Source organism: Crotalus tigris, unplaced genomic scaffold (genome assembly GCF_016545835.1).
Source record: "Crotalus tigris isolate CLP2741 ecotype Arizona unplaced genomic scaffold, ASM1654583v1 scf7180000019060.718356, whole genome shotgun sequence".
NCBI lineage: Eukaryota > Metazoa > Chordata > Lepidosauria > Squamata > Viperidae > Crotalus > Crotalus tigris.
The window spans coordinates 402,433-426,410 of NW_024097351.1; the positions used below are offsets into that span (position 1 = coordinate 402,433).

Below are 23,978 nucleotides of genomic sequence, written 5' to 3' on the forward strand. Positions count from 1 at the left end.
TCTAAAGTAGAAGTTATACATCTTTAATCCCTAAGGTATACAGTAGTTTGTAATTACAAGAATGCTAAAATACCCATTTTATTCTCAAATGCAGTTTTTAAAAATCAGAACACTCCCCTGGTAACCTAAGATTTTTTTCTACCTGATATGACAGTATAGTCAAAAATCTTCCTTTATGTGCTCAACAGATATCTACCCCCAAAACGTAAATCATTACACTGAGTTTTACCAAGTTGGCAGAGAAAAAAAGCACAAAAAGGTCAAACTAAGATACTATTTAGACTCATGTTTTTTCCCTCTTAAGGTTTATGGAGCACCTCTCTAAAATAGAAATTACAGATTCAGAGAATATAGTTTTAAAATAATAATTTCCATCAGCTAAGATGCACTCAGGCAGCAAATCTATGTGGCCACTAAGAGTTGAAATTGATAACACAATGAATCAATCAAGAACAATTTAATAGAATGCAGCAGTAATAGAATGTAAAAAGTTTGTAAACGGTTACAGAACTTTAGGTCAGCTAAGATGTATGGATTTGCCAAATATATAAACTTGCTACTATATTCACAAATAGCATAGGACATAGATATTAACATACTACAAAGAACATTTGCTCAAGTAACACTTTTAATTCCAGTGATGCCTCTGTATCCTCTATGTATGTTTATATATGTGTATGCATGTATATAGAGTATTCTTAGAAAATGAAAATTACAGGGGAGATACAGTCCAGTGCTGTATTTGGAAATGACCCTCCCCCACAAATACAAAAGACATCTAAGTAAATGTGATAAAATGCTTCTGGGAGGTCTTATGGGAGAAATATCCTCAGTGTGGTTTCAAATTAATACTGGTAGTCCTTGCTTATCACTCATTCAGTAGCCACTTGAAGTGGCACTGAAAAAGGAAATTACAACTGGTCCCCAAAGTTGTGGCCATTGCAGCACCCCCATAGTCAATGTGATTTATCAAGCCTGTGACCAATGCACATTTACAACTATTGCAGAGTTCTGCACTCATGTGATCGCCATTTACGACCTTCACAGCCAGTTCCTGACAAGCAAAGTCAATGAGGAAACCAGAAGGAAGTTACACTTGATCATGCTTCATGGCTGCAGCTGGAATTGCTATGATTAATTAGCATGGTCATGTGATGTTTCACTTTACAATCACATTGCTTAGTGACAAGAGTTGTTGGTACCAACTATGGTAGATAAGTGGGGGCCACCTGTATTTGGCACTGTCTACCTTTACTAAAGTAGTCAGTTTGTGCTAGCAATCATTTTATCAAAATTCCACCCATATACCTCAAGTTCTTTTCAGATGCAAAAGCTTTAATTGATTTATAAGAGGAAGATATCAAATAATGAATGAGAGATTCTACACTTTATTTTTACTATGATTAGTTTCCCTTTCAATTGCTGCATTTGCTTTAAATTTCCACAGAAAAATATTCTAGTTTATGTGAGCTTTATAAAATAGAAGAGGCCCATTATTCTTTCTCACAATCAGTAGTTTTGAAAAGTATTCAAAGTAAATAGGTTGAGCCCAATTATATTAAATGTAACTATGCTGCAGGTTTATTTCCACAATTTTACTTCAGTGTTTTACTTCCTAAAAAGAGTAGGCTTGCTTTTTATTAGGATGATTATCCATGATTTATAATCGGCAAGAGTTTTTTTTCAAAACTCTTAAAGAATTTCAAGTGGGTATGATCCCTTTTGTTAAAAAAGAAGGCATATTATGATAGAGAAGTATGTAGTTATTAGTTATGGGGAAAATCCAGGGTGAGACACTAATAAGCAGAATAGATTTTTCTGCCTGCTGAGGAGCAGCAAATTAAGGGGGAGGATTTATTGTACAGCATTCCCTGCTAGACATATTTCCATTTCAGTTCCTTCCAAACTATTTTCAAACTATTTTATCCCTTGCTCAACACCATAGCCTTCTGAAGTTTCTTTATACGCCCGGTGTGTCTTTAACACCCCTTCCCCCAAAAGAAGCATCTCTGCTGATCAAAGAGGATCAAATCCATTAACCCTTTGTTTCAGAAGCTAGTTTAAGCCATGCTGCTTTTCATGAACCAGAAGAGTCCTGGGGCCACCACAATGTCTCATGCAGCCCAATTACAATTAGCGGGGCATAATAATCATCCCATTTCTCGAAGAGTGTCATTTCCAACAAACAATTATATTGGGATCATTCTCTAATCTTTCATCCAATTCCCGATAGCTCATTCCTAGAGAGAAATAAAAAAAATAATGATGAAAGAGCATTAGTATAATTCCACTGCTTAGGCAAAATAAGGAAACTGATTTCTATTTCCCAAGTAATCCGAAGATTGTGCTGGCTTTAGAATTGTTTGCTATACTGTTACCCCTATTTACTTTTAAAAATATTATTTTGTTTCTGCGTTGTTATCTATCAATAAGTTACTATGTGTTGTGAGTAGATGAATACAGGAAATATGATTCCTTACCTGTTTTACAACAAATCTCATCATAGCTATGGCAGCCAGTGTACAATCGAGCTGGATGACTTCTTTCATCCCGAGCTATTTTTACAGGATATTTCTGGAGCCGCCGAATAAGACCCTTCATCAAACCAAACTGGATGAGTTTTCTAAACAAGAGAAGAATATGCTCAGAGAAAGAGGCAGAAATATTTAACAGCAATAGTACTTAGACTTATATACCACTTCATAGTGCTTTATAGCCCTCTCTAAGCAGTTTACAGAATCAGCATATTGCCTTCAACAATCTGAGTCAACCCTTGAGCCACTCAGAATTGAACTGCACTCTAACCACTGTGCCACTACGGCTCTTAAGACACTGTATTGCAGGGGTGTCAAACTGCTGGCCCGCGGGCCAGTTGCATCATGCAGAAGCCATGCCCACCCCAGCTCTGGCAATGCAAAAAGTCACGATATGTCGTAACATATCACATGATGTGGCGAGTTTGACACCCGTGGTGTAGTGCTTCTTTTTTTGCTGTCCATCTAGATAGCTGCTAAAAACAATTTTGAGATCAGCAGGAATATTATATGTATTACTGGTACAGAAACCTATTTTCTAAAACTACAGTTCTTTTGGACTGGTTTTTTTTTCCTGTACTGTATCACAGACTGTTATTAGTCCTTATTCACACATGCATGGAAAACTTTGATATAAATATCAAAAGAGATGTGAGACTACAAGAACCTTTTCCATCAGGCGCTATATTTAATGAGGAGAAATAATCATTTGGAGAGGAAATTGCTCAAAGGACCATTTAAGATCAACCAACAGGCATACAATTATCAAATTTCTACCTGCCACAATTGACAGTGTTTGATGTACATGTTACATGTTTAATAGGCCCTGACACAAACAGATCATGATAATTATTTCTCCTTCCAGACATCCTCAAGTTTCTGATTTTTTTAGAACAAATGAATGCTTTGCCCATTGATACTAAAAGAGAAGTCTGACAATGTACGCAACAAGAATGTTGTTTTTTGTGACTAAGTAATGCTATTGCTACTAATCAAATAACCAGACTCTTCTTACACACAGGTTTACTGAAAAAAACAGGATAGGAAACAAATTAAGAGAAGGGATTTCATATTTTGATTTAGCCCATTATTATGTGATCTGGCAGCTGCAAGAAAGAAAAGATGTGTTTGTTCTGAAAATATATATCCATTTTAAGGAAGCTGAACTGTGGCTGTTTCTACCTATCTAGACAGAGCCCTAGGAATTGTAGTTTGATGAATATGCTCTCTTACAGATCTTAAGCAAAGTTCTTGGCCTTGTAGATGAGACAACAGTGATTAGATTGAAATCAGACACATTTAGCCTTGAATTGCTCTATGTGGCATATAGCTGAGTCATTGGTTTTCTGAAGGGAGGGGAAGCTTCCCTACCTTTCATCCACTCTCTGGAGTTGGAGAGTGTAGCGGCAAATAAGGTCTCGAACAGTCGTCCCAGGGCTCAGTCCACAGTAGAGCTGGAAAACATCTCTCAAACTGGCTCGCTTGTGTCCTATAGAAAATAGTCAGAGAACAAAATTGGGAAAGCTATTTGATGAAGATGATGGCTATCATCAAAATTAAAGAGTAAGAACAGCATTCAAAATTACAGTGTGGATTGCATTTAGAACTAAAAATAACATTGCAAGGCTGGATGCAAATTGATCTATACTGCCAAATATAGGTTATTAAAGTGGGGTCAGTGACAATGCCAGCAATTGTTATGAGATTTTTATTTTGGACTGAAAGTCAGCCAAAAGCAAATGAATTCATTTTATCTACTATAAATTATTCATATGACTACAATCATTGTGAAATGATTGTTTTATGGAAATATATCTTACAATAGCTTAGTAAATAGCTTATATTAATAACCGTTGATTTTACACAATCTCTTGCAAGTATTTTAACAGGAAAAATGTCAGCAGGCTTGATAAGTGTGAGGACAAGGACCAATTTTATAGTAGTTCCTCTGGATGAGGCGGAAAATACACACTTTCCTGAAACTAAGTCCAACTCAACTCATAAGGATGTAGTTTGAACAGATACAAACAGGACTGCACTTTCAGCCATCCATGCTTCTTTACCTGGTTTTGTGACATATGAGAGACATTCATCTTGCAGGCATTTATCATCCACTAGGTCCTGAACTTTAGGAGTTGTGCAATAGACATTTGAGTACTGTGGGAGGGAAAAAAGGAGATTCCAGTCAATAGTGGCAGAGTTGAACCATTTTAGTTACTGCTGGAATTCTCACTAATTACTCATCAAAAGCATTCCAACAGACTGCATAGTAGCATATAATAATATTACATGAATAATGGTATCAAGTAGCAGTATAGAATAGTATGCTAATTACTAGTAATCATTAACAAACTTTTGCTTTTAGGTTACAGAACTTTCCCACTGAGATCACAGAACTTCTGCCACACTACAACCTAAAATCTGGAACTCTAGAATACACAAGCTTTTTTGTGATGAAGGGGCAGATCAATCTGAGCTGTTATTTGGGAGTTCTCTGCTACCATCATCTCCTATGGCTGTGGTGGCGAACCTATGGCATGCTTGCCACAGGTGGCACGCAGAGCCCTCTCTGTGGGCACACGCGCCATCGCCCCAGTCCAGCTGGGTTTTATAAAACCTTTTCAATCAATTTCAACTTCTCTCAGGAAAAAAAAAGATCTCGCAAAGTTGGAATTGATTGATTGAACTTTTTAGTTCCACCCAGTCTGCCATTACCACCGCAGCCACGCCCACCCAATGGGCCACACCCACCCAATGGGCCACGCCCACCCAGCACCCGATGATACAAAAGTGAGTTTTGGGTTGCAGTTTGGGCACTCGGTCTCTAAAAGGTTCGCCATCACTGTCCTATGCAATTTCAGCCTTGCTGGGCTCTTGACAGCAGAACAAAAGCCAGGAGATGTGTTCTTCCCTATCCCTATTCCTCTTAAAAAGCAGTAGGCTCCCTTTCATCTGAAAGTAATTAAATGACACAGACTGAGAGCTGGAACGTCTGGCACATAGAAAAAATAAGGCGTCCCTTTGCCCTTTTCTGATGCTCAAAAGACCTTGGTATAGGTGGAGAATGAGCTCCAAAGTCAGTTTTCTCTTCTAACATCAGCAATATCTCTGTTCCCTGGGAGGGATGGGTTAGAATAGTGAATTCCTACAGCTTCTAAGACACCTTTCTTGGCACCTCAAGATAGTAGCTGAACTCTTAACATTTTTGGCAATTAGCATACATATTCTTTCCATTTACAGTTGAGGTTTTTTTTCCTAAGACATGTACTTTAGATATACTGTTTTCAAATATCAGGGACTTCTCATTTCATTAACATCTATCAGGTTTTTAACCCTGTATGACAACTAGGGTTCTTTTTGTTTAAAATGGGGCTAGATAATCTCAAATTTTCTGTTTTGAGGTTTCACTAAAGCCTAATTGAAAAAGATGCAGGAGCTGAAGAAGACATAGATCAACACTTTTTCCTGTGATAAGGTAACAGAAAATAAATGCATATTTTAGGTATATCCTCTTATTTCTCATCAGATTATTATGAGCGAAAGCAGGAAGGGATTATTGGAGAAACAATTGCTCTATTAGGGTGTGAGTTCTATTCCTTAACACAGGGCTGTCAAACTGCCGGCCCACAAGCCAGATGCGTCATGCCAAAACCGTGCCCACCCCGTTGCTGGCAATAGGAAAAAAGTCACGATACATTGCGACACATCACGTGACGGGTTTGACACCCATGCCTTAACAACTATATTCTTTGATAGATGACCCACATTTACGAAGCACCATTTGATCATGCATAATCATCCAAACATATCAACTTGATATTTTATCATCTCAGTTCATAATATATGTACATTCTACTCACTTGAAGTATTGAAACAAGAGTGACTACATTGTAGTATCTAACAATAAAAAGAAAAACCATTAGAAAGTAACGAACATGGAAAACTATATGCATATTATATGAAAAAGAAAAATACAGGTGAAAGTAATAAATTATAGGGAAACCAGTATCATTGGTGACTGGATATGTCATTTAAATTCAAAGATAATCCCACCTTCCAAATGGATTGACAGAAAATGAAGCATATACAAATACTGTGCAATGGCTAGGTTCCCCAAACTGTTAACCTAGAATTATCAAATCCACTGAGATGGATTGTGGTGGGACAGAAATTGGATCAAGAAGTAAAAAAAATAATTTTAGCAGAAACCAGATTCTTCCATGATCCCATGCATAAATATATGTGTTATGTTTAGGAGCAGATGGGCATATGTAATTATATACTATCTAGAAGTTAATCTTCAAAAAAAGGGCTGGATTGGGAGAGGCCAGAAAGATCTTAATCAAACTGTGTGCTTTTGAATCCATGTTGACTCCTGATAACTGCCTGGACAAATCCCTGCTCTTTACCTAGCAAGATTTCAGAAGTGGGTTGTCATTACTTTCTTTTTAGGGCTGAGAAAAAAAGCCTGGCCCAAGGTCACCTACCTGTCTTTGTTCCTTAGCTGAGACTAGAACTCACAGTCTCCTGGTTTCGAATCTGGCACCTTAACTACTACCAAACTGGCTCAATATTAATCCAAGCAATAACCTCTAACTGAAAATTAATTGTTTATAAAATATTTTATTAAAAAAATTAAATAATTTCCATTTATATAAACCATTCTCATTAATACACAAATGCAGAAATATACAAATATATATACTCCAATATCTGCATGAGCAAACATAGTTCCCTACCTCATTCCAACAGAAAAAAAAGACAAAAAATGAATTAAGATGTTGAAAAGAGAAGGGAACAGAAGGAGAGGATAAACAAGGGAAAACAGTGGACTGCACACCAAAAACAAAAACAAAAGAAAAATCCTATTTCTACTTTACAAAAGTTAAATTCGGGTAAATAGCTGCAGCCGCTCAAAGTATCTCCATCCACGATTTCTGGCCATTTCTGCTTCTTGCTTAACTACTAAATGTCAGATGACACGCCCACTTCCCCAATTTACAGTACATGGAGAAAAGCTCTTAATTAAATGCAGTATCCTATGGAAATGTTATTAGAAAGATGATTAAAGTTGCAGAATTAGGGTAAAGAAAGAGCCTTAGTGTATGATTTTTTTAAAACTATGGTCAAAACAGTATCAAATGAATACAAAAGAAAAATTCTGCAGGCATCAAAAAAAAATCAGAACTTAATGTAAAGAGGATGTTAAAGAGTGGTTGCTGAAATGTTATATGTTACATTATGTTATATCATGTCACAACAATGTAATGTAAAGCACTCTCTTTCCTTTCCTGTAATCAATTCCAGTAACTTTTTCTTTTGTGCACCTAGCACTCACAAAAGGTTTTGGACAGCAATTCGAACCAAATTGAGTTCTACATCTGCTTCAGCTGATATTTTCTGAACATGACGAAACCCATCAATATATGGCAGGATCTAATGTGAGAGAGGATGTATACAATGAATGTAAGGTTAAAGATCCATAAATATAAACAATTTTTTTCCTCATAAGTTAAACCAGAAAGACAAAATAAGATGAGAAAATGATAGTATAAAAGAACATTTGATTTCAGTGGAAGCATGTCCTAAGCCAGGGGTATTAAACTGCCGGCTCACAGGCCACTTGCATCATGCGGAGGCCGTGCCCAACCCAGCTCTGGCAATGCAAAAAAAGTTGTGATACATCGCAACACGTCACGTGACATGGCAAGTTTGACACCCGTGTTTTAAGCCCTTTCACTTATTTATCAAAAGTATGTAGCTGCCCATCTGATGAAATGTAACTGTTGCATGTGAACGATAGTTAACTGGATGGCAGAGGCAAAGTAAGGTCTGATGCCAATACTTTACTAATTGCTTAATTGATCAGAATTATCAATTCTGGTGTGAACATCAGCTTTCCAGGATTTTTTAAAAATTATTTATTTTCTATAGCCACCCATTTCAATCAATGATTCTGGGAAGCTTACAATTAAAAATATATTATTACATTTAAAGCAATAGAGGCATTTTAAAACTCTAAATAAAATACTCTAAAAACATCCAAAATAAATACAGCTGCTGAAATACTTGGGCAATTAATAATAAAGCCAAGAAATTGGACCCTTAGCACATTCAGCACTACAGGCTCAGGAACACAACCTGATGTTTAGAGGTTTTTTTGAAATGCTAACAAGTTTGGAGCCATTCTAATCTCTGAGGAGAGGATTTTCCACAGAGCAGGTGTTACTGCAGAAAAGGTCTATCTTCTGGTGCCCACCAGTCAACACTGTTTGGCTGATGGGATCTGCAGTATGCCCAATCCTCAAGATTGAATGGGAACAGACTCTTGGAAAAAGGCGGTCCCTCAGGTAACCCAGATGCAAGCCATGTAGGGCTTTAAAGGTGACAATTAACACCTTGAATTGAACCTGGAAACACACTGGTAACCAATGTAGCTCATGCATAAGTGGTGCTATATGTACCAAAATCTGGCACCATTTACTACCTGCACCAGCCATTTTCTTTTGTGTAGCGGAAATTGCAGGCTCTTAACAGCTTTTATCAGAATGACAAAAGCAGCATTGAGTCACGAGCCCTAGCCTCCTTGAATGTGCAATGTTATGATGCATACAGAAAGTGAGCAAAGATTGTGCTGCACTGCCATAGTGCTGCTTGCCTCACTTTGACATTTCTCCCCCTTTGACCTATGCAAGCACTTTTGTGCTGAACAGATGAAGATCTTAACAAATGCATAGTTTTAGGGAAGGAATGTGTGCAAATTCATATCTGCATCCACTCACTTCACTTGATTTTAACTCTCATGTGCACACAAATAACATAGATTCAAGTAACTTTCAATTTCAATTAACCTGCTATTGATAACTAAAATACAGGTAGTCTTTGCTTAACAACCGGTCATTTAATGACCAGTTATAATGGATCTCAAAAAATATACTTATGACACATCCTTGAAGTTACTTTTCTGCAATGCAGTCACATGATCACAATTCAGCTGCTTAGAAATTGGTTTGCTTTAAGATCAGCTGCTGTAGCCTGTGGACATGTGACCGTGATTTACAACCTTTTTTGCCACTTATAAAATTCATGGAATCCTGCTACCTCTCTTAAAAACTCCATTCTGATGAATAATATTGAATATACAATTAAATAAATACAGAATTATTAAGACCACAAAACGGCAGTCTGAATCTCAAAGCAAGGAAACATTTAGCTAGAACTCATTTCAATACAGTGGGGACATGCTGAATAAATTCGTACACATTCAAACTTTAATCCCTTTAATCCCTCAGGAGATTAATTCGTGATGGATCTGGTGGAGGAAAATTGCAGGCAAATTCTCCCTCCAATGTTGATATTATCGTGAAATCCATGAATGGGACTATTTCAAGCTAATTTTCTGCACTAACCTGTTGAGTAGTGAGGTCCCATTGAGAATTTAAAAAGTCATCTTTATCTTGGGTGAAGACAGGGACGTCATATTCTTGTACAATTGGGGGATCTGGACGTTGCTCAATCACTTTCAGGTGAATGGTGTTTGATTCATCTATGAAAAGGGGTAATGCTTAACTCACTGCAAGATTATAGTATCACAACAGGCCTGCTGGAATTGAAATACATCGGACAACAATACATCGGACTACTTTATAGCGCATAATTGGATTGGGTGTGCAACTGAAGTGCTCACATTACAACATGATTAAGTTTTAATGTTGAATGTACAGCAATTTTCAAACCAGTGGGTAATCGGATAACCCAAGTGAATAACAGTCCAAATCAATAGGATAGTGTTACAGTATAGCCTACTCACCTTATTGTCTTACAGCATGTTGCACTTAGTACTAGAGAATGTTCAAATTATGCAAAAACCCCAAGGACAATTAGTGTCTTTTCCTTAATCATGTCAATTTATAAGAGCCAAAGTATAGGAAAATAAATTTAATTAATAAATTATATGTATATTTGTAAAGAATAGTAAGAACTTCCTTCAAAGGACCAACATCCAACTTTTTTGGTACTTTGTGGACCCTTGATCTAAACAGTGGTTGTGGCTGAGAACTGTAGGCTGGAGAAGACTGCTTTGGGAAATGACATCTCCCTTCCCATCCAACAAATAAATAGAAACTAAAGTATACTGTATGCTCAAGAACATTGATACAGAATTTCACTTACCACTTTTTCCTGTTGTTGAGCAAAATCATATTCTTATCTACTTTACCTTTTCATATTGAGAGATACAGATATGAAGAAGTCTTTCTAAAAGTGCCGCATGGTCTTATCTGCCCAAGACTTACTAGCCTGAATTTTAATATGCTCTGTTCCAAAATATATTTTGTAACAATATGCTTGGTGAAAATACCAATAGGCAGAGTGCATTTGCCAGTAGCATTCAGTTCTTCAAGTAGGATGGTCATGATGGGTATCAATTTTTGCTTGCTCTCATCATTGGAAATGAAACCACTTTCAAGCTAGGAAAAAATGGAAATAAAGTATAATAAAATATAATAAAAAACCTATACACACATGAGAGCAGAAATGAAGGATACCATAGTTAGGCTATTTCTAACCTCCAGAGTAGTAAGGTAACCTGCCAATTTTTTCACAATCGGTTCCAGTGCACAGGTCTTAGCTCTAGCGTCACAAACAAAGCCAAGGTTGAAGTGCAAGGCATTCCGGGTGTATTTCTTATGTTCAATGCAAACTGGGCAACCAATTAGCTTTTTCTCCATAGCCGTACTGGATTTTTGTGGAGCAGGGGAGAGAAGAGAAAGAGAACAATTATCTTTATAGCACTCAAAATACTGAGTAATTGTATTTCTTCATCAAGTAAGGCTTTTCTTACAGGGCTCCTGCATAATACTCACACTGTGATAAGCTTATTTTGGAGTTCGGGTTTGGTGATGATGTATACTTGCACTGTATCAAACAACTCTCGGGAAATAAAATCCTCTGGTACCTGCAGGAACAAGACAGAACTGCAAATAATTAATAGACAAATGAATTAATAAATAATGATCTTGACTTTTAGGACAACAGCATTTTAATGCTAGGGCAACATGTATTTCAAACTAAGGCAGAAAAACACTTTATTTACCACTGCAAAAATAAAATGCACAATCAGAAATAAAAATAGACAAGCAGAGGCAAAATGAGCTCTGATACACTTTATGAAAGACATCCTGACAAAAGGTGGTCCCCCATGAATGGCAAGTACTATGTTTTCCTTGGTCTTGGTTTCAACTTCAGTCAAAAGTAGTAAAGAGCAAATCTAAAATCTTGGACCACTGATGCCAATCAGAGCAGAAAATAACAAACGAGACAGGTAGCTTTTGCACAACTGACCTGATATGTTATTTTAGGTCCCAGGGTTGGGTGGAATTCACTGAAAAATATACACTCAATTCTGCTGCTGATTTCCATTGTTGTAACTGAAAAAGATGAAATACACAGAAATGAATGGAAAGCTACTTTCGGGGAATTTTTTTGAAGTATCACTCTTATTTTTTTAATCCAATTTCAAGGCTATCTGACTTTCTGATGACTCTGGGTGGTTTACAAATAAAAAAATAAAAAATAAATCGTGGCCAACTGGAAGGACAAATACTCAGCTATAACCAAACAGTAACTAAAGGAGACTCCAAAACCACTCTATCCCAAGGTCCGAAAGAACAACCTGGTTTTAAACAATTTGCTGAACATCATAATAAAAGGGTGGGAGCTGCATGAATCTCTGGGGAGATATTGTTCCAGGCAGTGCGAAAGTTGCCCACCTTCTGGAGTGATTAAATAACCCAGGTCCAATAGTCATCTGGGGCAGAACAATCTAACAGGTTCTGTTAGTGATCTGAGCAATGGACTAATATCAGTGTCCTCCAAAATCAGATTACATCTCATCTGCCCAAGACAATATCCAGACCTAATTATGCACCATGTTCATGATGATTTGGGACAGATCTATGCTTGTCACGGTGGCTCGACATCATTGATATTCTCTGAACTGACATATGCACCAAGCCTGCTGACTCACATCTAAGAAAAGTTTTATGACAAGAATAAACATTCTTAAGGGTACGCAAGAACAAAACTGTATTGAAAGATGGAGAAAGGAGACCATCGAACAAGGCATAACGTTACAGGAGGATATGGCTGAAGAATGCGATCTGCCTTATATTACTTGGAGGACCCTGAATAGGTTGAGGGTTGGAGTGCCTAAGGGTAAGAGCAATATGCTTAAGTGAAAGCTTTTAGCGAAAAACAACATGCTGTCTGAATGCGGAGAAACACAGAGCTGGCCCATCTGCTTGAGTCAGCTAGTACCAAAAGCATATACCAGTAATAACTTATTTTTGCCTAACAACAAAACCAAGAAGGTGACTTCATTCTGGCAGTCTAAAGTTTGATCTAGACATGGAAAAAAGAAGAACATCACCAGCTGGTAAATTGATATCCCAAGAACTTGTAGCCTCAGGGTCTCAGTTACCAGCTTAGTAATGAAATCCAGCAGTTCAGCCATGAGAGATGCTGTACAACATAGAGGGCAGTGCAACAGCAACAATTACATGTGTTCCTGGAAAGCCAACTTCAAATCAGAGAGGGATTCACTTACTGACTCACAATGCTTGCTTAACAAGGGCAGCAGAGTATGCCAGGATTGCCATTGCTAAGCAATGCAGTCACATATTTCACTTTACAACTGCATCACTTAGTGACTGAAATTCTAATCTCAATTGCCACAAAAAGGAGAATGGAGCAGACTCATAGTCACAGCCAGCATCTGTGATGCCACAGGGAACCCTATTGGCCTCAGCCAGCAATTGAAGAACTTGCCCTATTTTTATATGGAACAAATTCCACAAAACTAGGTTAACCCTGAATAACCCCTGCACTGAATATGTAACCTGAGTACTAAGCTTACATTCTGCATAATTTTAGCTTATTACTAGAAGACTAGCACAACTACACTGAATGAATTATTTTACTAGTGTAACTACAATAAATCTGGATGTGAGTTGTCTGTGATTTATATATGATCTTGTACAAACCAGAACTCTGCTGAATTATTCTTGTTCATTCAAGACTAAATGAGTTACAGATCAAGCTGTTAAGATCTGAGTCACCCCTAATCAGAAAGAGCAGAGGGAGTAATCAGTGCATTTTGTGAAATGCAATTCAGAAACTGTTGTTTTGAGCAACGTAGAAGGTAGCCTCCTAGCATTCTTACTCTTTAGTTCCCACTGATAGCATAGGAATACTATAAATGTTGTTGTTAGTTGCAAAGTCATGTTTGACCCATCGCGACCCCATGGACAACATTCCTCCAGGCCAGGGGTGTCAAACTTGCGACCATGTGACGTCACGCAACGTATTGGGCCGATTTTGCCATTGCCGGCAATGGGGTGGGCGCGGCTTCTGGATGACGCATCCGGCCCACAGGCCGGTAGCTTGACACCCCTGTTCAGGCCTTCCTGTCCTCTACCATCTTCTGGAGTCCATTTAAGCTCACGCCTACTGCTTCAATGACTCCATCCAGCCACCTCATTCTATGTCGTCCCCTTCTTCTATTGCCCTCAATCTTTCCCAGCATTAGGCTCTTCTCCAATGAGTCCTTTCTTCTCATTAGGTGGTCAAAATATTTGAGTTTCAACTTCAGCATCTGGCCTTCTAAAGAGCAGTCAGGGTTGATCTCCTCTAGGACTGATTGGTTTGGTCCTTTTAATTTCTTGGCTGCAGTCCCCATCTGCGGTGATCTTGGAGCCCAGGAAGATAAAATCTGTCACTACCTCCATTTCTTCCCCATCTATTTGCCAGGAATTGAGAGAGCCGGATGCCATGATCTTGGTTTTCTTAATGTTGAGTTTCAAGCCAACTTTTGCACTCTCCTTCTTCACCCGCATCAAGAGGCTCTTTAGTTCCTCTTCACTTTCTGCCATTAGAGGGGTATCATCTGCATATCTTAGGTTATTGATATTTCTCCTGGCAATCTTAGTTCCAACTTTTGATTCATCTACTATCTACTGCACAGTATCTAAATACTGTACTATAAAGAGTATCTACAGCAGCCGCTCTATTTCCAAAGACCCATATTTTCCAAAAGAGGGCAGGACAATATCCCATGATAACAGTAGATATATGTCTACCCACTCTATCCATCACGTTGATAATGGCTTTGTACTGTATTTAGCAATCTTTTAAGTTGGCTGAAAACAGGTGCCCTATTTTTCATTAGAACTTCTCTGTTAATCTTCCCATTTACGTATGCACAAATTTCTAAACTACAGTACTTGGAGATTAATCTACCACAGTCCATCAATTTATTCAAAGTTTTTCAGACTTGGCAACTTTAATAAGTGTGGACTTCAACTCCCGGAAATTTAGGGAGTTGAAGTCCATGCATCTTAAACTGCCAAACTGAAAATCACTACTTTAGTTCATTAACTACAAGCCAGTCCGCACTTCTTTAAATATAACCAGTTCCAACAATTCTGGCAGAGAGCATTTGTCTTTTTAAGAGCTGACGGAAAAGACGTAGTGGAAGAAACCTAGAGATCAAACAGTATTCTTGCCTTTAATCAATAATCAAACTGCCTACAGGCCCTATATGAAATTAAAGGGTATTATTGCTCAAGAAAGGCCCATTTAATGCCCAGTCCCCTGAATTAATAGTAAGCGATCGAGACTTGGGTTCACGTAAGCTCCTAAAATCCCCGCCAGATAGTGTGCCTACGGAAGGAAAGCATCGGAAGCCTTCACGCGCTTTCTTCCTCTCTCTCTCTCTCTCTCTCTCTCTCTCAGGTAGCCAAAGACCAGCCCACAGGCTCTGCACCTACCTCCTACGGAAGAGTACGGGCAAAGCACGCATGTGCAAGGCTAACTCCAACCGGGCGAGCAAAAGAGCTTGGGAAAAACAGCGATCTCAGAGCGCGTGCGTCTTGGTGACCCTGAAGAAAAGACCCTTCCTGCAGATTTCCGCGCGCCAACGTGCTCGCCGACCTTGCCCGCTGGTAACAATATTGTTCTAAAGCTAAGGGAAGAATGGTAGGTACCAACGTGCAACGCTTGTCACGTGTCGCGCAGTTAGCTGTATTCGAGAGGGCTTCCCCGGTGATGGACAGCGCGGCTCAGCCTCTCAGACGCAGAGACTAGCCGCCAGGGTAGGAGGAACACATGACAAACTCGGTAGACTTGCCCAATGAAAAGGCATCAGATACTTCCTTGGCTTCCACCAGAGTTGGTGCTCCTTTGCGATGATACTGTTCGCGGCGGTGGTGAGTTGCTTGGACTCCCCCCTCCCCAGGCGGTTGGATGGAGCTGGGAGAGGAATGCTTTTAGAAAAATCCGCGGTGGGCAGATTAGGACAGATCTCCCGAAGGGGATGGGATCTGCCTGGGGTTTCCAAGGCTTGAAATGCCTTTGTGAAACAGCAGCCCGGGAACTCACGCTTATTATCCTGGAAAGAAGAAACCTAGATACAGTCCTTGATTGGTGGAGGCATCTTTCCACATCTCTTGTACTACAGACCTTATCTCCTATGCCAGTTGCAATGCAAGATGTGGGGTGGGCAAAGCTGAGGTAGGGAAGGGCTGCTTTATCCGAGGAGAATGTGTGTCCTGGTGCTGTCAAATCCAGGTTAGGCGGAAGATCGGCACATTCTCTGCCTCTCCCCGAAATGATTCTCGAAACTGTATCATCGTTTTGGACGGAGTCCTGAGAGCTGTGTGTTTCTTTAGATAGGTTAGCTTCTCGTGTTTCCTTCCTTTCTTCCAGCAGCCACCTCCACTTTCGATTGTGCCTGTAAGATACGCGGTGCAAAATCAAAGTGCAGGCTGCCTTCGTCTTCTTTTTCAAAATGCTCAGAGGGAGTCTTGCCTTGCCACTGAAATAAAGAAAAGGAAGGCTATGGCGTCTGTCTCTTTGCCTTAATGCTGTATTACAGAGAACAGAACAGCCTAGGCTAAAAGAGGGTCATTGTCAGAATCCAATCATATTTCATCTTTAATTATCAAATATAGAAACTCCCAATTCTGCCTTCTTTGGATTCTGCCATAAGAGGGAGAGAAGGGGGAGAACAAAGGGGCTTTATGGCCCTCACTTCCTTCAGTAGACTTCAAAGAGCTGAATGCTGAATGTGTGTTTATTGTAACCTATTGTAACCTCAAAGCGTTAGCACCAGAGAACATTAGCATTAACAAAGAAGAGTATTTGCCTTTCATGTAGTTATCTGAAGTCTCCATCCAGACGGAAGAAAGAAGAAACGGGGTGGAATTGTGATACTTGAAACTATCACTGGAAGGGGGGTTGATTGGGTGGGACTACTGGGGAACCCCTTAAAACCTTGAATGGGAGAGCTTGGACCCCAAGTCCTGTCTAGCATGCCTGCAACCATTTTCTCTTAATAAAGGATTCCTGTTGGAAGAATTATTCCAAGAGTTCTGTCTTCTTAAGATGCAAAGTGGGGTGGGTCCTTACATTAGACAGGACTTGCAAAATTAATCCACCTGGAAGGAAGACCCTTGCCGGGGGATTTTGCAAAAATTTACCATGTCAGACAATGGAGCAAGAGAGGGGGAAAACTCCCTGGAAAGAGAGCCGCTGACCCAGTTGGAACCTTGCCAGATGTTGGGATCCGAGAGGCCAGATTCCTCAGGAGAAGAAGTGGTGGAGACACAGGACCACAAGCCTCGCTGGTCGATGGGCGTTGGAAAGAAAAGTGAGTGGGGAAAGGAATCAAGAAAGGTGACCCTGAGACGGGGGACCAAGCAACCAGAATGGAAGCAGGAGATGGAGAAATCCCTGCACGCAAGTGAAGAGGGAGGAAGCTGGGCACCGTACTCAGACTGGATCCTAGAGAAAGCTATTGACCTGATGAAGAGAACTCTCAGCTCCCTAGGAGAGGAGAATACTGAACCCTACGGCCGCCCCAGTTCCTGGAGCCGCAAAGGGAGAGACACCGAGGGGGACATGGAACCTGCAACCCCAGGGACATCTACTGATCCAGGAGCTCCCACCCCCTACCGGACCACAGATGGCAATCTGGACGGAAGGCACTACCACCCACAACAGAGGCACCGATCCATTCCAAGACGTCCACCGTTGGAAGTGAAATTCAAAGGGGAGCCAACACGCTTGGGGTTTTTCCTAACCCAAGTCCTCAGCTACATGGAGGAATATGGGCAGGATATTCCCAGCGACAAAGCCCGCATCCGGATCGTGCAATCTGCCCTGGATGGACCAGCTGCGGATTGGGTAGTGAACTTGCATGACTCCAATGCCCCAGAACTCAGTAACTTCAACCGTTTCATGTCCTCTTTGAGAAGACGATTTGAAGACCCCCTGGCTGATCGCAAAGCCCGTGAAAGAATAACAACGATGAGGCAGGGCAAACGCCCAGTGGCTGAGTATACACAAGAATTTCGGGCCATTGCCAGCAAACTGAATTGGCCAGAAGACATCCTCCTTGGCCATTTCAAAGACGGACTAAACTATGATCTATATGATGCTTGCCTGCCCCGAGGGGACCCACATCGACTTGAGGAATGGTACGTCTTGGCAGAGGAAGCAGAGATCGACATATTGAAGAGGCACCGCCGAGGAAAACAATGGAGCCGCCCCCCGCCTGAGCTGACACACCAACCGGTGAAATCATCGGATACAGCCAAGAAGCAAATGAGATGTTTCAAGTGCGGAAGAGAAGGGCATCGAGCTGTAGAATGCCGCTCAAAGGCCCCCCAGCACAACCCAGACAGATCCCAAATCAACAAACCCGGAAAGTATTCAGCTAAGCCAAAAGAAACGGCCATGAGAATGATGGAAATTGCAGAAACCCCCACCTCTGCTCACCAAGGGGAAAGGACTCCAGCCTACACCATAGGGCCGGTGGATGCCTCAGATGACAGCTCGGAGGGCGAACCCCTGGTAAGTGGATGCATCACACCCATCTTCAAAACAGTGACTATATTAATCCCCCCCATGCCCGAAGCTGTGAAGGTGAAAGCCTTAATAGACTCTGGCTGCACCCGCTGCCTCATTAGCCCAACACTAGTGGGGAATCTGGGCATCCCATCCAGGAGACTGGAACAACCAATCTCATTTGGCCAGCTAGATGGATCCATAGCAGGGGGGGTGCCAGCTACCCTAGCCACTTTGCCAATACATCTCTCCCTGGGCAACCATGAAGAGGACTTAACGTTTGTGGTGACCCCAGGTATGGAATGCCCAATGATTCTAGGGATGGAATGGTTGAAAAAATGGAACCCCTGGGTAAATTGGAGGACGACAGAAATCAAATTCCCGAAGGGGGACCCTATGGACTTAAAACCCCAAGGGAGGCTACCAGAATCAAGAATAGAAAAAGCATCCATAGGAGAGGAAAAAAGATTAACAGAAATACCAGAGGAATATAGGGACCTTGCTGAAGTCTTCAGTGAGGAGAGGGCGAATGAGCTTCCCCCCCACCGACCCACAGACTGTACCATTGAATTCAAGCCTGGGGCAAAACTCCCGAAGCCCAGATTATACTCCATGAGCCCAAAGGAGAAGGAGGAAATGGAAAGATTTATAAAAAAAAACCTGGAGAGAGGTTTCATTGAGCCAGCCAAGCCTAAAGTGGCTGCCCCGGTCCTTTTTAGAGAGAAGAAGGATGGCTCTTTACGTTTATGCGTGGATTATAGGGCCCTGAATACAATCAGTGAAAGCAACCTATACCCGCTGCCCCTCATGAAAGACATGCTGTCACACCTATCGAAAGGGAAAATTTTTTCTAAACTAGACTTAAGGGAAGCTTACTATCGAGTGAGAATCAAGGAAGGGGACGAATGGAAGACTGCATTTAACTGCCCCATGGGGTGCTATCAATTCAAAGTCTTGCCATTTGGATTACAAGGGGGCCCTGCAGTCTTTATGCAACTAATCAATGACGTTCTAAGGGAGCACCTGTTTAAGGGGGTCCTTGTTTACTTGGACGACATTCTTATCTTTACCGAAACAAAAGAAGAACACGTCAAACTTGTCAGAGCGGTTTTAAAGAAGCTGCGAGCCGCTCACCTATATGCCAAACTCTCAAAATGCGAATTCCACCAGGAAAGGATAGACTACCTAGGCTATCGCATATCCCCACAGGGCATTGAAATGGACCCAGAGAAGGTCAGAGCAGTATTAGAATGGGCACCACCCCGCACAAGAAAGCAACTACAAAGTTTCCTGGGCTTTGCAAATTTTTACCGCCAATTCATCCCCTCATTTGCACAGATAGCCTTGCCCCTCACTAACTTACTAAAAACGAAGGGAACATCCTCAGTAAAACCTAGCCAGCCACTAACATGGACAATGGAGTGCCAAGCAGCGTTTGAGAGACTAAAGAGACTTTTTTCTGCCGAACCAGTACTAAGGCACCCAGACATGGACAAACCCTTCATAATACAGGCAGATGCAAGTGATGTGGCAGTGGGGGCTGTGCTATTACAAGAAAATGATGATGCAGTATTGCAACCCTGTGCATATACATCTAAGAAACTCACGGAAACAGAACAGCGCTGGCCCGTATGGGAGAAGGAGGCTTATGGGATACGTTGGGCATTACTCACGTGGCGACAGTTCCTGGAAGGCAACAAAATCCCCTTCCAGGTATGGACTGATCACAAAAATTTAGAAGCCCTGAAAACTTCCAGGAAACTCAACCCCAAACAAGCCCGCTGGTCCCAGCATTTTCACCAATTCCAATTTAAGCTCAAACATTTACCAGGAAGAAAGAACTTCCTGGCAGATGCACTATCTCGCATGCCCCAATATAACAGCGCACGAACCACAGACTCTAGACCAATAATGGCAGAGTCACAACTGGCAGCGCCAGTAACCACAAGAACCCAAGCCAAAATAAAACCACAACTGGACAGCCAAACTGGGATTGAATTCAGAAAAAGTTTGGAAACAGATGATTGGTTCCAGAAAAACAAACATGTGTGCACAATGAGAGACGGATTGCCTTGGGTAGGGGAAAAGTTATATATACCAACAACTCAAAGACTAACTTTCATGCAACTTTGCCATGACACAAAATCAGCAGGGCATTTTGGATTTGTAAAAACTTTACACTTAATTAAACGGCAATTTTGGTGGCCATCAATAAAAAAGGACATAGAAAGTTATGTTGCCAGCTGCCCAACCTGTGCATCAGCAAAGAGGTTGCAAGGGAAATCGCCAGGGCTGTTACAACCAGTGGCAAGTCCCTCAGCCCCCTGGAGGGAAATAGCCATGGATTTTATAGTGGAATTGCCTGAAAGCAATGGGAATACTGTTATCTGGACAGTCACGGACCTATTTTCCAAACAGGTGCACTTTATCCCTTGCCAAAAAATTCCCACTGCAAAGGCCTTAGCAAAACTTTTCATCCAGCACATTTACAGATTGCACGGGGCACCCCAACGCATCATCTCTGATAGGGGAGTGCAATTTACGTCTGCATTTTGGAAGGAATTTTTATCCCTTTTAGGGACCACTCAGGGATTGACATCTAGCCACCACCCTCAAGGAGATGGTCAAGCGGAACGGTGCCAGTCGGTACTTGAGCAATATTTGAGATGTTTTTTAAATTTCCAACAGAGTGATTGGACGGACTTACTTCCTTTTGCAGAAGTTGCCTACAATAATGCAGTCCACTCCAGCACAGGCTACACTCCTTTTCAAATAGCCAACGGCCAAAGTTTCAACCCTATGCCAGAGTTAACCCCAAAAGAACCAACGATCCCTTCACTGAAAGAATGGATGGAAAACCTACAAAACACCTGGCCAATAGTCAGAAAATCACTAGATGAAGCTAGGCGGGCATACAAAGCACAAGCCGATAAAAAAAGGGTTGAGCCTACACCATTCATTATAGGAGAAATGGTGTACTTATCTACAAAATACCTAAAGTCCCTACAGCCCTGTAAAAAACTTGGACCAAAATATATAGGACCTTTTCCAATTAAAAGGATCATAAATCCAGTAACAGTAGAATTAGAATTACCCAAAAACCTCAGGCAAATACACCCAATTTTTCATTGCAGCTTGCTGAAAAGAGAGCATCAGTCACCTCTACGGCCAAAAATCCCCCCCCCACCACCTCCAATCATGGTGGAGGGGGAACAACACTTCGAAATAAAAGAGATCCTTGACTCTAGGAGATATCGTGGAACAACTCAGTACCTAGTTGCCTGGAAACACCTCCCTGCCTCACAAAATGAGTGGGTCCATAAACGTCACGTCAGAGCCCCGAAGCTATTGAAGAAGTTTCACACAGAGTATCCTAACAAGCCTAACTAAATTTTTTACTTGTGTTTTCTTTCAGGTGGATCTCTCTTATTGTTAAGAGGGGCCGGATGTCAGAATCCAATCATATTTCATCTTTAATTATCAAATATAGAAACTCCCAATTCTGCCTTCTTTGGATTCTGCCATAAGAGGGAGAGAAGGGGGAGAACAAAGGGGCTTTATGGCCCTCACTTCCTTCAGTAGACTTCAAAGAGCTGAATGCTGAATGTGTGTTTATTGTAACCTATTGTAACCTCAAAGCGTTAGCATCCAGAGAACATTAGCATTAACAAAGAAGAGTATTTGCCTTTCATGTAGTTATCTGAAGTCTCCATCCAGACGGAAGAAAGAAGAAACGGGGTGGAATTGTGATACTTGAAACTATCACTGGAAGGGGGGTTGATTGGGTGGGACTACTGGGGAACCCCTTAAAACCTTGAATGGGAGAGCTTGGACCCCCCAAGTCCTGTCTAGCATGCCTGCAACCATTTTCTCTTAATAAAGGATTCCTGTTGGAAGAATTATTCCAAGAGTTCTGTCTTCTTAAGATGCAAAGTGGGGTGGGTCCTTACAGTCATGTTATTTGTGGTTCAGCATCTTGTAGGAAGCCAGCCAATAAGCTAGTAGTACATTAAACTATATGTTTTATTTGTTAGGCATACCTTAATGAAGTATCATATGAAAGTCTATTGCTAGGGTCAACCTGCCTTAAGATCAGCCAAATTTCTTGGTTTCAGTCTCATTTCTTTTTAATGGTTTTATTTAATTAAAATTATATAACTATAGATTCATCTTCTTACAAAGCTTAATTTAAGTTTAATTCTCCACTCAGGATATTTTTATTTATTATGACATCTCCATAGGTAAAGCAAATTTGTGGCAAATTGAGTTTGCATATTGTAAATTTATGATTTCAAAGTAGCCTTAACTGTTACAGGATATCTAGAACTATAATTTTCAGTTGGCAACAAGTTGTCATTATGAAAATTTGTAAGAAACTCATGCATATATGATTACATATTTAAATTGCTTGCCTATTCCTTCAGGTGCAAACAATTTAATGGATGGATTTTGCAATGCCAGAAAAAGTCTCAGGATGATACACACTTGGTAGTTTTAGGCAAATTAACATCACCTAACAACAGTAAATATGAACAGAGGAAAAATTATTTTCATGTTTATATTTATATAAAATTGGGTGAATAGATCGGCAATACAGCTTGCAACCTGTATAATGCATAAAAATTAATCCACTGGCGTTTTCCATTGGTGCTTATGACTGAACAATTCTTCAAGAGCTTTGTCTTGAAATTTTGTTTTTCAGAGTTTCAAATGTCTGCCATCTACTTTTATGCTGCTCAGAGGACTGAAGATGGGCAGCATGATAGATGTGAACATGAGCTATGCTGTGTTCTTTAACCTGGACACATATTCAAACATATTCATAGCATATGACTGAGATGCATTTCCACGGACACTTGTAGTAAAGGTTGAATGTAATACTGCAGACTATTCAAGAAATCATAATTTCCTAGTGAAACAAAACAGTAATGATTTAATTTTTTAAGGCTTCTGTAAGGAAAGCTCTGATGGTGTACTAGCAGTGAAATGTACATTGTTATGCCAGAAGTATAGAATGAAATTTTTTGGCTTATGATTCATAGAAAAAAGTGCTGCATAACATTTTGAAAAGGCCCCAGAAAGGAAGATCTGCAGGCCTGCATGACTGTTGAGTTCAGTTTGAAGAGGTGGATATTTTGCTTCTCACACATACAACAAAAGTGATTAATGGCTATGTTCACATGATCCCTGCTGAACCACAAAGTAACCATCCATATTTTAGCTTACTGTGATTTGTTGACATTGGGTTTTTAAAATTAAACAATGGTTAAATTAATCACAAGGAAGCCTGTTGGGGCTTACCTATCTCTATGTATCAACCATGGCTGTGTGCTTCCCTTCTTTTGCGTGTCTGTATTGGTTTGTGGTTTAGTACCAATCTCTGTCAGGGTTGTTTCCCATACTTCTGAATGTCCGTTGAAGTTGACAGCGGGAGAAAATGATTGTAGCAGCTTGCTGTACTTATATATTGCAATACTGATACTATCTCCTCCTGAATCTAAACAATGGAGTTAGATCAGCATTAGTGGTGTATTTAGG

The 23,978-nt window shown here is 40.5% G+C and overlaps 2 protein-coding genes across 5 annotated transcripts in view; one reads left to right on the plus strand and one right to left on the minus strand.

The window, feature by feature from the left end:
- On the minus strand, nt 1-15,556 carry NPRL2 (NPR2 like, GATOR1 complex subunit). Of its 3 annotated transcripts, none has more exons than XM_039358671.1 (12): nt 15,362-15,556; nt 11,877-11,962; nt 11,399-11,490; nt 11,102-11,270; nt 10,894-11,002; nt 9,944-10,080; nt 7,873-7,970; nt 6,395-6,431; nt 4,598-4,691; nt 3,906-4,023; nt 2,481-2,623; nt 1-2,240 (listed from the first exon to the last, which is right to left on the minus strand). In XM_039358671.1, exons 2-12 carry the CDS (start codon nt 11,952-11,954, stop codon nt 2,173-2,175), a joined length of 1,143 nt encoding a protein of 380 aa, XP_039214605.1. In that variant the 5' UTR covers nt 11,955-11,962; nt 15,362-15,556; the 3' UTR covers nt 1-2,172. The 3 variants fall into 3 exon arrangements, with proteins under 3 accessions (XP_039214605.1, XP_039214606.1, XP_039214604.1); XM_039358672.1 differs by having other exon boundaries at nt 11,399-11,509; nt 15,362-15,555; XM_039358670.1 differs by lacking the exon at nt 15,362-15,556 and adding an exon at nt 15,259-15,316.
- LOC120315021 (cytochrome b561 domain-containing protein 2) overlaps nt 15,431-23,978 on the plus strand; it is a 13,676-nt gene continuing 5,128 nt past the window's right edge. Inside the window, exon 1 of one of the 2 annotated variants that reach the window (XM_039358675.1) lies at nt 15,431-15,569. The gene's annotated coding sequence lies outside the window, so the exon portion shown is untranslated. Of the gene's footprint in view, nt 15,570-15,619; nt 15,800-23,978 lie in introns of those variants that run through there. The other variant, XM_039358674.1, reaches the window with a different exon arrangement.